At 40.6% G+C, this 19,647-nt stretch overlaps 1 protein-coding gene across 1 annotated transcript; it reads left to right on the top strand.

Annotated features, from left to right (window-relative positions):
- The first annotated feature begins 619 nt into the window (after window positions 1-619).
- LOC134660044 (zinc finger protein ZFP2-like) lies at window positions 620-19,065 on the top strand. The gene is made up of 12 exons (XM_063515744.1): window positions 620-860; window positions 1,638-1,772; window positions 2,521-2,671; window positions 3,330-3,473; window positions 4,812-4,987; window positions 6,252-6,382; window positions 8,161-8,368; window positions 11,720-11,844; window positions 14,095-14,221; window positions 16,213-16,326; window positions 17,167-17,364; window positions 18,887-19,065. Exons 1-12 carry the CDS (start codon window positions 753-755, stop codon window positions 19,043-19,045), a joined length of 1,776 nt encoding a protein of 591 aa, XP_063371814.1. The 5' UTR covers window positions 620-752; the 3' UTR covers window positions 19,046-19,065.
- The last annotated feature ends 582 nt before the right edge of the window (window positions 19,066-19,647 follow it).

Consider the following 19,647-nt stretch of genomic DNA (forward strand, 5'->3'; position numbering starts at 1 on the left):
GTTCCGAATATCGGTACAGTTGTTTAATGACAGCGTTTTACACAAAAATAAAACGCTAATTAAATAACTTACCATATTCGGAACCTAAAGTTTTAATCCTGCCTGGTGTAAATATGTATAATTTTGAGACAATGAGGTAATTTGCGTTTATTTCTAAGTGTCAAAATTGTCAAACGCAACTGCCTGAAGTGGTGGGGGTGTGGGAGAGAGATGGACGTATATGCTAGAAAAGGACAATACGACTAACTACAGTGTTGCCACTCTCAATATATTACTTTAGGTTCCGAATATGGTAAGTTATTTAATTAGCGTTTTATTTTTGTGTAAAACGCTGTCATTATGCCACATGCGTCGGGCCCCGCACAACACTAGTAATGTCAAATAGTAGGGTACGTTCTGAATCGATTAATGTACTTCTTTTCTTAATATATTCAGATAGTTTTATATTTTAATATATGCTTTAATTCCTCGCAATAAAGCTTAAAATTGAACTGGGTAGGCTTGTATTTTAATATAAATTTGACAAATTGTCACACTTACTACATTTCAGACGGAGGACGCGTCATCGACGTCGATATTTGTTTATTTATTTTTATCAACAAAACTATATTCACTAGTTCCTAATTTACTGCAATAAATAATATGATCTAGCGCCCCTTATTTTTATCATAGTTAATTCGTAATATGGTGTAAACGATGTGCTTAATATTTATTTACTATATGTGATCAGTGATTCAGTGAAATCATTGAATATGTCTCAATTATTACTGTGCAGAGTGTGCCTAGCCAGTAACGTGACTGTTTACAATATATTGAACTCCTGTCTTCAAGAAATGTATGAGAAATTGACGAGATTACCGGTATGTAAATTGGTTGCTTGTATCAGTGTCTTTGCGTTTCTAAAGCCGTAGCCAATTTATACATAATATACAGGATGGTCCATTTAGATCGGTCAGTATAGTAAAGTCAAACTATAAGACATACGAAAGTGTATACGAAGATCTGTTCTTAGGAACCATGTCATCGATTTTAATAACATGAAAAACTGTATGAATGTACTTTAAAAAAAAAACCTGTACTCAAAATAATAAAAAGGTGGTGGTGTTTTTAAATTGATTCACACTTGTAGAGTTCACAATTTCGGCAACAACAACAATAACTATATGTGTTGTTTCAAGCAGAAAGTCCCACTTTTTCGCTTGACATAAGAATGCTTTGCTTTGACAGGTTATTTGTGTAAAGGTACAAGCAAATCTCGTTCTTATTGTAAGCGACAAAGTGGGACCTTTGACTAGACTTTGACACATATATAAGCACAGAATAAATAATAGTATTATCATACAGAACGGCCACGCACCGCCCCGCCACGACTCGCATTACCTCACCATCCCAGTAAAGCGACTTACCCACACATACATAATGACGCGTGTACAGACGTGCCGCGCACAGATATAAACGCAAATGATTTTTGTTGAATGGCGTATCCGCCATCCGCCCTGTGATATAAATAAATGAGTGAAACTTTTGTTGCGCAGAACCGTGATGAGTGGCGTAAAATGAAGGAGGCCTACGCCTGAAGGGTAGAAATGGGCTAAAGAGAGAGAAATAGAGATAATGAAACTTTACTCCTGTTTCAGCTTCATGCAGACGACGGCAAGCCGAGCACAGTGTGCTGCATCTGCCTGGCGCTGCTGCGGAAGAGCTACCAGCTCTGGGTGCAGTCCGTCACCTCCGACCGGCTGCTGAGCAGGCTGCTCGCTACTAACAATGAGGTCCGGTTTCATATACTACACACACACACACACATATATTGTACACTAGTTTCAAATTAGCAAGAAACAAGATGCGACATGCAGGTTCTGCCAGGAGTCAGAGGAGACTGCAATGCACATTCTCTGTTCCTGTGGACCACTAATGTCAAAAAGAAATACCTACTTAGGGTGGCATGTATTGCAACCCTATGAGGTACAGAACGTTACGGCCTAAAGCATCTGTAATTTTCTGGATGCAACCGCATTAGTAATGAACTTTAAAGGGCCGTCACAATAGATCAATACCAGGTAGACGTGACACTCAAAGGCCCAGTACCACCCCCAAATAAATAAACAATCAATAATCAATTTATTTAGTTTGTATACACTTTCAGTTACACCGAAACTGAAACTGCAATTAAATGTCCCGGGTAGTTTTGTTTTCTTAAAAAAAGACGAAGCTAAAAGTGAGTGGCGGAGGTTCAACTAAAAACAGAAATCAAAATAACTACATAGTATAAAACAAAGTCGCTTCCCGCTGTCTGTCTGTCCCTATGTATGCTTAGGTCTTTAAAACTACGCAACGGTCTTTTTTGGGGTTTTTTTTACAGATAGAGTGATTCAAGAGGAAGGTTTATGTATAATTTGTTAATCCAAAGCCAGGGCGGGTCGCTAGTGTTGAATAAAAGTAATTTGATTTGTTTCTTAAGTCACATGGTCCGTTGATTTGCCTCTTAACTTGTTTTATAGACAACCATATTAATTGCAGCTCACACAAGACCTGATTGAACACATAGACAGACGAGGGCACAAGCTAACATCAAACTTGACTTTTCAAACGGAGCATTTTGATATAAAACCCAGCGGAGGATCAGCAGAAGTTGATGTTAAACCATTGAAGGAGGAACCTGAAGGTAGGTGATCGGAGCTATTGTCAGGGTTCGAAACGATAATTATCAATTATCGCGATAATTATCGTGGTTTTTATGCCTGATAATTATCGATTTGATAATAACCTAATAAAATATATAAAAAAATAGCAAAAAACGCCCCAATTCTTTTTTACTATCAAAGAATTCAAAGGAAATAAATATAGCACCATCCATACCTGGGATAATTATCCGATAATTATCAAAGCGCTGGTGGCCTAGCAGTAAGAGTAAGCTACTTGCAATCCGAAGGTCGCGGGTTCGAACCCCGGCTCGTACCAATGAGTTTTTTGGAACTTATGTACGAAATATCATTTGATATTTACCAGTCGCTTTTCGGTGAAGGAAAACATCGTGAGGAAACCGGACTAATCCCAATAAGGCATAGTTTCCCCTCTGGGTTGGAAGGTCAGATGGCAGTCGCTTTCGTAAAAACTAGAGCCTACGTCAATTCCTGGGATTAGTTGCTCCCATGAGCCGTGGCTAAATGCCGGGACAACGCGAGGAAGATGATGATCAAAGACTATAATTATCTGGATAATTTCGAACCGTGCCTATTGTCTTATGTGACGGCGTGATAATGACGGTTATCAATTGCGCGATATGATATTTTTTATCGCTTATAACCCTGTCCATCATACGCCCGCAGGTGTGCTATCAGACCATGGGGACCTTGGAGACCATGCGTCCGTCAAAGAGGCATCAGACTCAGAAGACGACCTTCCACTGCTCGCCATCAGCAAGAAAAAGGAAAAGAAGACTGTCACTAATAAAGACAAGGAGTTCTTGAAAGGTAAATGCCAAATTTCATGTGTGTAGGTTAAGTAGGTTTCAAGTTGTGAAGGGGTCAAAAGTAGCTCGAAATGGTTCGTGTAATATTACACACGGTTGCTGCGTCACCAGTTCCTTTTTCTTTGAACTTGGCTGGACACGCTACCGCGTGTCTAGATTAAATTAAAATTAAAAATTTAAAAAAAACTTACGCTCGCGGCTACAGCCCAATATCAACCTTCGTGCATTCCGACAAGGTTCACAATGACGCGCCGCACTCTAATTGCATTTCTTTTAATAAATTTACTAACACACCTCGACAGGAATAAGTATTACCAGACTTATACTAAACATCCTTGCTCTTTATATTACACTTGGCCATAGATAAATATAAGTATAGAAAGAGTGGTAACTCCTTACATCAATTTTCTTACCAAAACGCGAGTTATTTCGTAGTCGACATCTAGCGTCAAGGTAGTGGAACTATCAGTACCGGTACTTGACACCAGATGGCACATGTTTCGCTATTGACAAAGATGTACTACTAAAACAATTTACAACTAATATTATAAGTAGAAGGAGTTGAAAATATAGTTCCGGTTAATCCGGTTATAATATTAGCTAAAAATTGTCGAGCATTAGAGTTTTTGTTTGCCGCTACATCTATTGTCAACTAGCAGGACTGATAATGTCTGCTAGGGGCTGTTCATAAATTACGTCATCTATTTTTGACGATTTTAGACCCTAAAATCATCAAAAATCATGCTTCGAATGACCCCGTTTCCTCCTACGTCATGCTACCATCATCCGATGTCCAAACCCCCCCCCCCCCCAATTTGAAATGCCGTAATTTATGAATAGCCCCCTACTTGACGTTAGATGTCGACTCGCGCTTTGGTAAGAAAACTGATGTATGGAGTTATAGTTTGTAGCTTTCTAATAGAGCCCGAAGGCTAATCCTATTGTCTATTGTTAAGTAAAACCGCTCGTGCCACGTGCCACAACCACCTGCATAAAAAATCGGTACTTCGGTTACTGAGTGCCGGCGAGTCGAACGCTACAGAACCAGTCTAAAATGTGTCATCGAGATGCGTAACAAAGGCGCGTTATCGGAGAGCGCACCTACACTGGTTTTTTGAGCGTTGGACTAGCCCGCGCTCTGTGCCAAATATAATAATTAGGACCCTTTTTTGCAGGTAAGTAGCACGTGCGGTTTTACTGAACAATAGAGAATAGGATAAGCCTTCGGGCTCTACTAGAAAGCTACAAACTATACCACACTTTCTTTACTTATATTTCTCTATGCTTGGCCGGCAACGCCCCATTTCCCAGCCTGTCTAACAATGTACTGTGTGTCCAGGCTTCAAATCCGGCTACGCCCGTGAGCTGATCCTGAGCACAGAGCAGCAGCTGGCGGAGCTACGCGCACGTGGCACCTCCGTGAACTACCTCAACGCGCCGTTCAAGTGCACGCCCTGCCGGCGGGGGTACGTCGAGCCCGCGGCCTTCAATAACCATCGGATAAAACACGATCCAGTGAGTGACAATACAACTTAAGCAACCCTAGAATTATAATTAAATTAATTAATTAATATTAGGGGACATCTTACACAAATCGACTTAGCCCCAAACTAAGTTTTTATACTTTTTATACTTATATAGATAAATACATATATACGTAGAAAACACCCATGACTAGGAACAAATATCAATGTTCATCACACAAATAAATGCCCTTACCGGGATTCGAACCCAGGACCATCGGCTTCACAGGCAGGGTCATCATTATTTGATAACCCTAATATGATTCTTAAGCCTGGCGGCTTGGAAATCTCTTTCAATACGGTATTTGACTACTAGTCAAATCAGTTTCTTTTATGAACTGTCCAGACGATTTTGCTACTATGGAATTAATATGAAACACTAGCATGTGACGTCACAATCAAATTACCTACTCCCTACTCTTTATAGTTTTAATCGGGTATTAAAATAGAAATTGCGTCTAAAAATAATATTTTCTCTATTAATCTTCTGGTGCTTTATTTCATGCATGGTGTAAAATTATATATTTTAAATAGTGTCAAATACCCAATTGAATGACATTTCAAAACGAGTTACTGCTCTTATGCTTAGCGCGGCAGGTGGCATCCCATAATACTTTAGTGACCCTAAACTTATATTTCAGTGACAACCCTAGAATGACAGTTTGGTAACAACCCTAAGCCCCCATTCGCACGAGAGCTTTTTCAACGCGCGTTAATAAAGCGCTTGAATCCGTCTGCACTCTAAAATTCGATTAAACGACCAAGGCTTAAAGTCGAAAATCCAACAACGCTTGATAAAAACCGCCACCGCTGTCGTGTGAATACATACATGGTTATCCATTTGTGTCATTCAAACGCTTTTTTAACGCGCGTTGAAAAAGCTCCCGTGCGAATGGGGGCTAATAGAATTACTGCTTACAATTATAGTTCGTTTTTTTAGCATTAGAAATAAGGTAAACCATCTTGATGTGTCTTTTAATTGAAAAACACATTTTAAAACTAAGTTACGGTAAATATGTAACAATTATGAATCTAATACGATCTTTTATAGTCTTCTGCTTTCATAAGTAATAGTTATTGATTTTTAAAAAGTGTTTTTCAATTAAAAGACATGTCAAAATCGCTTACCTTTTTTCAAGCTCTTTCTAATGCTAAAAAAACGAATTATAGTAACAACCCTAGAATGGCAGTTTAGTGACAACCCGGGCGATGCGGACACGGTGTGATAACCGCCTAATAAATTACGTTTTGTGCAGAAAAGCGGATCCCACGTGTGCGAGATCTGCACTATGCGGTACAAAACTGCTCGCAAACTGCGCGCACACGTCGTGACTGCACACGAACGGCGCTACCAGTGCAATACCTGCTCACACCGCTCACACACCGCGTGAGTATAATAGACCGTATGTTATTGTAGTAAGGTATACAAAACTGCACGCAAACTGCGCGCACACGAACGGCGCTACCAATGAAATACCTGCTCACACCGCTCACACACCGCGTGAGTATAATAGACCGTATGTTATTGTAATAAGGTATACAAAACTGCACGCAAACTGCGCGCACACGTCGTGACTGCACACGAACGGCGCTACCAATGCAATACCTACTCACACACCGCGTGAGTATAATAGACCTTATGTTATTGTAATGAGTTATACAAAACTGCACGCAAACTGCGCGCACACGTCGTGACTGCACACAAACGGTGTAACTGCACACAAACGGCGCTACCAGTGCAATACCTGCTCACACCGCTCACACACGGCGTGAGTATAATAGATCGTATATTATTGTAATAAGGTATACAAAACTGCACGCAAACTGCGCGTGAAATTTGGTTACCATTTTCAAATTGTAGTTTCAAGCTAGTCTATAGAATAACTGAAACAAGGGAGGAACTGAGGAACAAATCATTTTTTTTTAAGTGTGTCGGAATCGAACTGTTTTCTTCAGCTTACTCGGCGAACGCCCTGGACCCTATACGAATCCTTTACGGCGTTTACGGAATTACAAGAGAGATGGTGCAGCCATCTATACTACTCGTACAGTCAGCAGCAATAGTCGTTAAGCGAGCGAGGTGTTCATAATTACCTCGACGCGCTCTTATTCTTTTAACAATAAAGTCGCGTCAAGATCATTTGGAACACCTCGCCCGCTTAGGGGCTGTTCATAAATTACGTCATTTATTTTTTGACGATTTTTGACCCCTCCCCCCCTAAAATCATCCAAAAATCATGCTTCGAATGATCCCGTTTCCTCCTACGTCTTGTTACCATCATCCGATGTCCCCCCTAATTTGAAATGACGTAATTTATGAATAGCCCCTTGGCAACTATTGCTGCTGACTATACTAGGGAACAATAGTTATTTGTACAACAAGAGGTCAAAGTTTGATATTTCTTCGAGTGCTTATTTTGAGTCCCGTGCAAGCGAAAGATTCTATAATTTAGAATCTTGAGCGTAGTAAGGGACTCAAAAGCGCACGAGATGTAAATAACTTTGATCTCGTGTAGTTCACAAAACTTTTCACCTCAGCAGTGAGAACATATTAGAGAACCCGAAAAATGTATTCCTTTTTCATCACTTACCTTTATTAAGTCATGTTTTCTTAAGATATACCAACAATTAAGTTTTCACCTCAGCAGCCCGAACAAGGGTACTTTGCTACTTAAAAACAGTGAGCAAAATCGCGTTTTGCTCACTGAGTGAGCAAAATCGCATTTTGCTCATTTTGTCTCAGTGAGCAAAATGCGATTTTGCTCACTGTTTTTAAGTAGCAAAGTACCCTTGTTCGAGCTGCTGAGGTGAAAATCAAATTATAATAATAATTCATAATCTTTTATTTGCAAAAAAAGGAGTTACAAAAAAAAAGTTGGTACGTTATATTTAAGTCCGTCCTTTTAGCCGTCCATGCACAGCATGCAAATAAGCTAAAGCTAGCCTAAATCTACATTATTTTATTAAATAACAATTTTATTTACAAATTATAGCTAAAACAACAACCAGAACTAAAAAGTAAAATAAAATCAAGAATAAAATCGAAATATAATGTCAAAATATAAATAATAATTAATTAATGACCAGAAACAATAACTTGATGTAAATTTTTTATTAGCTTTACTTCGTTTAAGTAGTATTTTGACAGCATAACGTTTGTGTCAGGTCGCAGGCGCGCGAGCACGAGCTCGGGCACCTGGGGCACGTGTACGTGTGCGCGCTGTGCGGGCACGCGTCGCGCGCCGCCACCTCGCACCTCACGCACGTGCGCGCGCGCCACCGCTCGCCGCACACGTGCGCGCGCTGCGGCCGCGGCTTCCTCGGCGCGCACGGCCTGCGCATGCACGAGGGGAAGGCGCACGCCGAACACGCTGTAAGTGTAAGGCCTGAGTGGACGCTCGCTCGGCGACGCGTGCAGCGTGGCTGTGGGCTCACGCGTGATGCGAGCAGCGTGCACTAAGGCCGCTCCTATACGTGCGCATTTGTTTAACATGCACGCCGCACGCCCGCCCCGCTGCACGCACAACAAGAGCATCCACTCAGGCCACACTAAGTGTAATGCCTGAGTGGACGCTCGCTCGGCACGGCGTGCAGCGTGGCTGTGGGCTCACGCGTGATGTGAGCAGCGTGCACTAAGGCCGCTCCTATACGTGCGCATTTGTTTAACATGCACGCCGCACGCCCCGCCCCGCTGCACGCACAACAAGAGCGTCCACTCAGGCCACACTAAGTGTAAGGGCTGAGTGGACGCTCGCTCGGCGGGGCGTGCAGCGTGGCTGTGGGCTCACGCGTGATGTGAGCGTGCACTATGTAATGATGGGACCCAAGTAAGTAGTGAAACACCAGAGTTCCGAGTAAATACTGTAATTTATTGATTAAAAACTGGTATTTATATAAACCTAGGGAATTTAGGTTACACGTGTTTAGGTGGGGAGACTTACACGTGGATGGTGTCCAGTAGCATGACCTAAATTCCCTTCCTTATGTGGAGGAGAGTCATCTTACATGACTCTCCGTATATGGATACATTCCTAACTTAATATGATATTACATGCCTCTCCTTATATGTATTACAATAATAATATATCAAGTTACTTATACCTACATTCCACTAAGGCCGCTCCTATACGCTTGCATTTGTTTAACATGCACGCCGCACGCCCCGCCCCGCTGAGCACAACATGAGCGTCCACTCAGGCCTTACACTAAGAGTTTACTACATTCGGAGGTAGGCCCCCACGTAGGTAGGGTAGGTAGCCCCACGGTAATAACAAATTAATAATAAAAACATTTTTCATGCTCTGAAAGAGGGTCATTGTTGTTCTAAAAGGTGTGCAGAAAATGATACGTTTCTGCACTAAAGCATTTTAGATTCCGAGTACAATTTTGTAATTTTTTTTACAATCAGCAATTAAAATTTGGGTATAAATGGACTTGTTAAACAATTTCCATTCTGATATTTGACCCCCCATTCCATAAATAACGATACTTTTGCCTAAATTGTTAATTGAAAGTGCCCTCAAAAAATACTAGAAAAATGTATACTTAGTCATGTTTTAAAAAAAAACACATGCATTTTAGTTTCCTCGTATTCGAAATGAAAAGTAGAGTGTTTAACCTTTTCGACGCCGTGTCAAACACAAAAGCTGTCACGCTGACGCCACGTCACCGAAGTGTCAAAACTGAAATTGAACTTTATGCATATGCACGTAGGTCTATGTTGCTCTGTGGTCTGTGACCGATTAATCGGTCTTTGGCGTTGAACCTACGGTGCGGACATATCGGTCATTGGCGTCCAAAAGGTTAACTCAGATTTCAGATTTTTTTTTTTAATCTCTATGTAACTTAGTAATGCATAATATGTATGTTTAATTCTAGAGATAGTTCGAAAAGTGGATAATATGTATAACAGGGATGTTGCGAACATCCGCATCCGCAACCGCGGAACTTCCGCATTATTTTCAACATCCGCATCCGCATAAAATCGATGCGGAGCTTATGCGGATGCGGATGTCGAACAAGTCGGTACAGGAACGTCTTAGCGGCGGCGTAAGTGCTAGGTAATTTCGTCATTACCTATAACGAAATCGTTTATATCCAGAAAAGTCGGCGAAGTTACTGTTTATTAAATATAACGCACCTATATTCTTGCTCAAATACTAAACGTTTCGTTTTTTTTTTAATAAAAAAAATACTAAAAATGTAATATTTGACGTTTTCTAAGTACCCACAAGTACCTAATCTTGACATCCGCATCCGCGGATGTGAGCCTTTAAATATCCGCATCCGCATCCGCGGATGTCAAAAAATCTGCATCCGCAACATCCCTGATGTGTAATACAAGTGTACTAATTTTATGATACTGACTACACATGGTCTAATAAAACATGGTCTTCTCTTCCCAGAGTGTCACTTGCCTACGTCACAATAACATTGCCACTTTATTTCAACATAACATGTTACATGGGTACATTATATATATGGTTAATAAGTTAAAATATTTCTTTATAATTTTATAATTTTCATTTATATGTATTTTATCTTAAATTTTACAATAACACGTCATTTTTAATTATTCGTTAGCGATATCTTCCGATTCACGAAAGAAATTTCAGACTTTCGGGTAATTCTGTTTACACTACTGGCAACACAGGATAGCGCTGTCACATTTGACAATCCGCCATGTTGTCCCTGACCGTCATCCTTGTCGAACGCGTGTTAATTGTTATTTCCTTCTCGCTCAGTGTCAGCAGTCGCAGTGTTTTCCAAACTTTTCACGTCGTAAGCTTGGTAATTAATGTTTTGTTACGAAAATGGTTGGCTGTTCTATTCGGAACTGTAAGAGTAGGAGTGAAAAGGGCAGTATAGATTTGTTTTATTTTACTATGTTTCTACATGAATAACTTAAAATTAATGCCGTTAAAATAATTTTCACCGTTGGTTAAAATTCTCCCACATTTTAAAGTTTGAGAACCTGTAAACAGCATGATGACGTAGGCAAGTGACAGTTAGGTCATTCGCGAATCTCGGAAGAGAGTACCAGGCGGAGTATATTATTATACCATGTGACTACATATGTATTAACAGTATAAGTGTCTTGGCTATAGCTGTAAACTCATACTTAGTGTTTACCTGAATAAAGAACTCGGTTGAAAGGCGTCATTTCAACCTTTGACTATTGGCAGAAATAGGTGCCTTGGTAGTTGTGTTGGTGTTAGATTGTTAAGAGCCAACAGGAGTGGTCATTTCTCCATACAAACGTACTCGACTGTTTCCTCCGTGGGTTTTGAAGCTAGAGCAATGATTTTTTCAACACAGATTAATATTGTCAATATCTGTGTCGGACCGTTTTGCTTTTTTTGATATTTTTGTTTTTTAAGGCGCTAGAGCCCTTCAAAAATTGCCAAAATGGCCTAATTGACTATGCCGCAATGAGAGGCGCGCTATTCAAAACTTATATCAATTAGCCAAAAAAGCAAAACGGTCCGACACAGATAATGTCATAATCATTTAGATTTCCAAATTTGGTTACGATTGGTTAAGTTTTGGAGGAGGAAATTTTTGAGATTTTTACGCACAGGATTTTTCGCCTTGTCCTTATCACACTAGTTTTAGGAGCCGCTTCCGTTAGCGAGACGGGTATATTTACCTAAAATATTTAAATCTCAGCTCCTGTTGGCTCTTAAATCTACTGTATACTGTCATACGACTTGACTTGTTTCAGTCCGTGGCTGATGACTCCCCTGCGTCGGATCGCTACTGCGCCGAGTGCGACATACAGTTCGCGACGCTGCTCGCCTGGAAGCGGCACATCCTTAGCGCTTCGAACCACGCCTTCAAACAAGACAAGTAACTTCTTACTTTAATTAATTAATTTATTTATTTATTTGACGACCGGTCTGGCCTAGTGGGTAGTGACCCTGCCTGTGAAGCCGCGGTCCTGGGTTCGAATCCCAGTAAGGGCATTTATTTGTGCGATGAGCACAGATATTTGTTCCTGAGTCATGGTTGTTTTCTATGTATTTAAGTATTTGTATATTATATATATATCGTTGTCTGAGTACCCACAACACAAGCCTAGAGCTTACCGTGGGGCTTAGTCAATTTGTGTAAATTGTCCTCTAATATTTATTTATTTATTTATTATTTATGACTTATGACCTACTAGTGACCCGCCCCGGCTTCGCCACAGGGCAGACCCGCCATACATCAAAAATCATTTGCGGTTAGATGTGTGCACGGCACGTCTGTACACGCGTCATTGTGTATGTGAGGGTAAGTCGCTATACTGAGAGTACGCCAGAAGTCCGTCAGATTCGTGTCGCGGGGCGAGGTAATGCGAGTCGGGGCGGGGCGGTGCGTGGCCGTTCTGTATGATAATACTACTACTTATTCTGTGGCTTCGCACGGCTCAACATATTATACATAAACCCTCCTCTTGAATCACTCTATCTATTAAAATCCGCATCAAAATCCGTTGCGTAGTTTTAAAGATCTAAGCATACATAGGGACAGACAGCGGGAAGCGACTTTGTTTTATGTAGTGATTTCGTACCTTGTCACAGTGACAATCAATATGAAAGACGCTAGAGACCTCATACTATTATCACTGTGAAAAGGTACAAAATGTGTCCGAAATTAAAGTCTGACTGTACCTACTTACTCATAAGCCTTATCTAATTTCTTTGTCTAATGTCAATGCGTCGTTTAAAAAAATATATTCATGATATAGTAAAATACATTTTATAAATTACAAAAAACTCGCCAAACTGTGAAGTTTGATGGCTAGGCGTCACTCCCGTTCAGCAAAATGTACGACCCAAATGACGCAATACACAATGGACAAAAAAATTGGGCAGGTGGAATACCACTCATACTGCCCTCCTAAACTAAAAGGCCGTATTTTCAAAGAAAACTATATGCAAATACCGCCTTTTAGCTTAGGAGGGCAGCATAGTTGCAGGAGTGGGGTGTGTGGCGTCCATTGTTCATTGCAAACAAGTGCAAACAACATATAGTCCGGTAAACACAACTTGTCGGTCCGTAAAAACAAAGAAAACTATACTCATCCCTTTCCTTTGGGTGCTAGTACAGGCGTAAAGACAAAGACATTATGATTATCTCTGTCTATGATTAAAATGAGACAGTCCTGCGCCAAACTATACCAATTATCTAAAATTTCGTCAACTATGATTTTGGTACTTAAGAAAATGTTAGTTGACGAAATGACTACATAGTATAAAACAGTCGCTTCCCTGTCTGTCTGTCTGTATGTATGCTTAGATATTTAAAACTACGCAACGGATTTTGATGCGTTTTTTTTAACAGATAGAGTGATTCAAGTGGAAGGTTTATGTATAATTTGTTAACCCGTGCGAAGCCGGGGCGGGACGCTAGTTTTAGATAATTGGTATAGTTTGGTGCAGCACTATATTAACTAATTTAATTAACGTAATTTGTAATTCTAATTAACTACTTTTAAATTTCCTAGCTTCCATTTTTTTCTTTGTTTTTTGTTGAGTCTCTCAACGCCCGGGAGTATGTTGCGAACGCAACCTTTATATTTGTATAAAATCTCAATACCTATATTCCTAATGCAGTAGCTAAACGCGGCCGTCGGGCTCGGCTAGTATTCGGAAGCTTTTCTTAAGCACCAATAGGAGCGCTCCACATATAGGTATTGAGATTTTATACAAATATAAAGGTTGCGTTCGCAACAGCCACATTGATCTTAAATTAAAGTTGTACTGACTACAAAACGTCTGTGTTTAGGCATAGAGAAAAAAATACATAGAGTGCTCACTCCATACATCAGTTCAGACTATTAATTTCAGTGTCTACATCTAGTATCGAGTAGCGGAACTATCAGTACTGCTACTTGACAATAGATGTAGCACCGACCGGAAAGTCTTGTCTCAACAGCATAAGACTTTCCGGTCGGTGGCGACATCTATTGTCAAGTAGCAGTACTGATAGTTCCGCTACTCGATGCTAGATGTAGACACTGAAATTAATAGTCTGAACTGATGCATGGAGTGAGCACTCTTGTCTTACTATATTTCTCTATGGTTGTACTGACTACAAAACGTCTGTGTTTAGGGGTGTGTGCGTGATCTGCGGGCCTGCGTGTCCGGGCGACGGGACGCATCTGAAGGAAAGCGTGAAGGCGCTCCGCCCTCAAAACAAAACGCTTCCCCTACGGGTCACTACGCTCACGTGTGAACAGGTAATGGCTATGTATTTGTGTATACAAATGTATACTGGATCAACCAAATCTTGTCAGTAATAAAAGGCGGCAAATTTGAAAAATCGCGGGTCAGCAACACTGTGTTCGAATAATTCCAAAATCGCGTGTAATCTATGTGTTATATGTGGAATGTGGATCGTGAATGACAGCCATCATCTTATTATTTACATTCTGAATCGTTTCTATTTCAAGAGAAATTTCTGCTGTCACCATTAAATACCAAGATTATGCATGACCTCAAGCAAAGCTAAGGTGCCTACAATGTACAATCATGCTCGTTGACGGTAAACATTACTAAAATTTGAGGTTAATGATTATTCACTCGAACTGACGTATGAAGGGCGGAAAAATAAACACGTTTTGGTTCGATGTACATTGCTGCTCTTTTTAGCGCAATTCTGCTCTTTGAGTGTTACCCTACTTTAATTTGCAGTACATTGCTACTGACAAGATTTGCTTGACGCACTATATATACGAATTTGTATATATTGTCATCTTAATGTATAACTCGTCTTTTATCAAATAAACGATTATCTTATCTTATCTTATGGTCGTTTCCTCTAGACTTCCTAGTAGTTTCTGAGCATTCTTTTAAAATTACGTATTTTTGGGGCTTGTCTTTTGTGTATGTCTAAGCTGTGACATAGAGAAATATATAAGTAAAGAAAGAGTGGTAACTCCATACATCAGTTTTCGAGCTATTTCGTAGTCGACATCTAACGTCAAGTAGCGGACATTATTTGTTCTGCTAGTTGACTTATTAGTTCTGATGTAGCGGCAAACAAAAACTCTAAACAATGTTTAGCTAATATTAGAACCGGATTAACCGCAACTCTATTTTCAACTCCAGCGGGCTCAGCACGGTTCCATTTTTATCGACTATCACTATGCCCGTCACTTTCGCACTTACGTACTTGTTAGAACGTGACAGGCATGGTGATAAACGATAAAAATGCGACCGTGCTACTAGGGCTGCTTATAATATTTGTTGTAAATTGTTTTAGCAGTACATTTTTCGTCAGTAGCGAAACTTGTGACATCTGGTGACAAGTAGCAGTACTGATAGTTCCACTACTTGACGTTAGATGTCGACTACGAAATAACTCGCGTTTTGCTAAGAAAACTGATGTATGAAGTTACCACTCTTTCTTTGCTTATACAGGCTTATATTTGGCCCGTTAGCCATATGTGACGTTCCACGGCAAAAGGTACCTTATGGCACTTGGCGCTTACGTCGCATAGCGCCGCAATAATAATAGCGCGCGGCGGCGGAGCGGCGTTAATAATAGCGTAAGCGCCAACGGCCATAAGGTACCTTTATCCGTGGGACGTCACATATTGTGCGAGGTGATTAGGTAGGTCATACTGAACAACTTTTTCTATGGGACCAACCTCGAATCCAAAAAAAAAATTGGCGTTCCCATAGAATCCAAATATAACCCTGTATTTCTCATGGTTTCAAACATAAGCTCAAGGGCGACTAGGCCCCCAAGTCCCCAATCCGCATTGGGCTAGCGTGGGGACTATAGCCCAAGCCCTCTCGCGCATGAGAGGAGGCATGTGCCCAGCAGTGGGACGTATATAGGCTGAATTGTTTGTTATTAGGCGACTAGGCGTGTTATGGTATTACATGTTATTAGAGACTACCTCTGCCTACTCCACTCGCGAAAACCAAAAAGCTAACTCATATAATGGGTCGAAAAGTGTACAATTGCCTTCCGCGTGAAATTGTTACTGCAAAAAGTGCGTCAATGTTCAAAACCAAACTTAAACACTGGCTCCTCGAGCAGACGTTCTATGACCACAAAGAGTTATTTATAAGTAAACCTATGTCATAGAATAAGAATAATATTATGTAATACCTTCCTTCATATTGTAGTACCTATTTGACATGTAATTTTATATTATTAATAAATGATGATTATGATTACTTAACTGTGTCGCCATCCTAAAAGTTTTATTTCTTCCAGTGTGGGTCCTCGTTCGCGAACGGCTCGAAGCTGCAAGCTCACGTGAAGAGGGTCCACCTGGGCGTGAAATACAACAAACACGTCGTATGTGAAGTGTGTGGGAAGAGTTGTACGGTATGTTAATACCATTTTTATAAACCCATTTCTTTCTTTTTAATTCCGCAGTTCGATTTATACACTCTGCTTTTCGCTTCAATTGCGAAAATAAATAATTAATAAACATATAATTATTTGAGGTTACTTCATGTAATAAATAAGGATTATCTATTCGTATCTAAACTCTCAGACCCAATTGTCTTAAAGACTTTTAGTTTTGATACATATATATATATATATATATATATATATATATATACATAGAATACTCTTTATTGGCACACCTCAGTAAAAATATACAAAAGAAAAGAACAATTGATTGGTACACTACACCATGGAAATATAATTTCTGCCTCCTACACTCATCCAAACCAAGATTTTCTAAACCATGATTGTACATTTATAATATTTAAGTAACTATTTAAGCGTATTATGATTGTATTAGAACTAATTAAATTATTTTCAGAAAATATTTTAATTTGTTTTTATTTCAAGTAGACACACTACTATATAAATTATAAACTTTAAATAAATGTCATATACTAAGAAAAAGTGACCAAGGCCTCCAGTGCCCCAGGCTGGATTCGAACCAGCGTCCTCTGCTATCGCGGCTGGTGCCTGTGCCATTCGGCCACTGGGCCACAGCGGCATAGGTCGAATTTTTCCAAGTATATGCACTTCTTACTGAAGGCTTATGGCTGGTGGCCAGGGCGGTTTGTAATTGTTGGATATTATTCAATGAAATAAATTTTATCTTATCTTATACTAACACACTACGAGCAGGCTTTTTTAAAAGTTAAAATGTATGAAGCAAGCCAAGTGCCTATTAATTGAAATTGCCCTGCTTTTTTTTTTCAGTCCAACGCCTCACTGAAATACCACCAGCGCACTCACACCGGGGAAAAACCCTATCCCTGCCAATCTTGCCCAAAGAGGTTCGCGGACAGCAACCAACTGCGAATACATACGCGTCGTCACACCGGCGAGCGTCCGTACTGCTGCCGGCACTGCCCTAGGACGTTTACGCAGAAACCCGCGCTTAACAGGCACTATAGGGTATGTAGACACGCTCACATTAGAGAGAAACCATACTGATGAGAAACCTGCCCGAAGTGTAGCAGACAGCATCCAACTGCGGATACATACGCGTCGTCACACCGGCTAGCGTCCCTACTGCTGCCAAAACTGCCCGAGAACCTTCACGCAGAAACCCGCACTCAACAGGCACTATAGGGTATGTTAAACGTGATCACATTAGAGAGAAACCATACTAATGCGAAACATGCCAGACGTGTTGCAGACAGCATCCAACTGCGAATACATACGCGTCGTCACACCGGCGAGCGTCCATACTGCTGCCGGCACTGCCCGAGAACCTTCACGCAGAAACCCGCACTCAACAGGCACTATAGCGTATGTTAATCGTAATCACTTAGACAGAAGTGCATTTGTACTGCTGCCGCCAATGCGCGAGGACGTTTACACAAACACTCACGACTCACGTTAGAGAAAAACCATACTAAAGCGAAACATGTCCGAAATGTTGCGAACAGGAACTAGTTAAGGTTCCACACAACACAAGCCGTACAGGCGAGGGCTTGTACGGTTATATCATTTGGGCGAATCATCTTTTGATTGTGTTGAATCATCTTTTGTTTCCGGTGTTGCTCCTAGTCGTCTTCACGGCAGTTTCAGGGGCCCATCTAGTCAGCGGCAAGTCACCACCTGCCTCGATAACGTGTGTTAGCATTGTTGTGACAGGTGTCCGCACTTCTTTACAATAGCCCAGTCTCATTGTCCACCCAAACTTCAATCCATAGACCGATATACTGTTCATTGGAAAGTGAACAGCACTTTTTCTACAATAGTCCCAATGCCTGCTGCGACCGGTTCAAGGGTGTCTATTGTTGCGCCTGTGAACGGGTTCCAGCAGGCATTCTACATGACATTAAAGCTCTCCAAAGGTCCTCTACCTGTCAGATCTATATCCCCATGCAAGCCTATCAATAAACCGGGATTTATAGGCCCCAGTCCAAAATATGTGTACATATTATTAAATGAAAGAAAAGAAAGAAAGAAAATACATTTATTTAACGCCACAACATATTACATAATTGAAATGAAAACATACAGGCATAAAAAAAACATTGGACGCTAAAATAGGACCCCCACTCAGCATAATGCCGCGGCAATCCGTGGCGCTGGTTTTCAGTGGGGACCTGACTTAAAACTATGAGACGACACATACGCCAACGACACTCAAAAAATAGACATAAAAAGAGTAAGGTACAGAGAAATTTATACATACTAAACAACAACCGAAGAAAACAAAAAGAACATACTAATAACAGAACTATAAAACACACACTGAATTATAAAAATAAAAAATAAAAATTCAAGGAATCACAAAGAAAGACTGTAACCTAAAAAACTACTCACAAAACAAATATTTATTATTTTAACAATATGACTATATAAATAAAATGTAAATGTACAGATACTTAACGCCGCAGATACTTAATGCTTCAATACTAGCATTTAAAAAACCAACTATGTAATTCTGAACGCTATCTTCCAGGTCCACACTGGGGCCAAGCCGTACTCCTGCCAGTACTGCGCCAAGAGCTTCAGCCAGTCCAACTCCCTGAAGCTGCACGTGCGCACCGTGCACCTCAAGATGCCCGCCAAGAAACGGGATGACAAGAAAGACGGACTCATTTTAGAAAAAGTAGAATAAATATTGCAATTATTATTCACTACACTTCTAAACACGCATGCGTTAGTGTAAGGCCCGAGTGGACGCTCTTGTTGTGCGTGCAGCGGGGCGGGGCGTGCGGCGTGCATGTTGAACAAATGCGCACGTATAGGAGCGGCCTTAGTGCACGCTGCTCACATCACGCGTGAGCCCACAGCCACGCTGCACGCCCCGCCGAGCGAGCGTCCACTCAGCCCTTACACTTAGAGTCCGAATTCCATTAACCATCAAAGAATGTAATACAACATTGACAACATGTACATGTATGTACGTGTGTGTTCTTTGAATGTACCACATTCAAAGAAATAAATAAATGATTGATTAATGAAGAGAAGAAAGGCGTATGATAATGAAAGTGACCATGTAATAATACTCGACTCTAGTATACATACTAAGCTACTATTATAGCAGAGTCTAATAAATAGAGAAGACTTACTCTAAATCCATACAGCACCGCTTAGCCTTAACGTTAACTGGTAAAGGATGCCTTAAAGCATTAAATCCGCCTTTTGTATGTTAAGGTTTTCTTTTGTGCAATAAAGCTTTAATAAGTCCTGATTAAACCCTAGTATGACAGTAACTAT

This window comes from Cydia amplana, chromosome 26, assembly GCF_948474715.1.
Source record: "Cydia amplana chromosome 26, ilCydAmpl1.1, whole genome shotgun sequence".
Classification (NCBI taxonomy): domain Eukaryota; kingdom Metazoa; phylum Arthropoda; class Insecta; order Lepidoptera; family Tortricidae; genus Cydia; species Cydia amplana.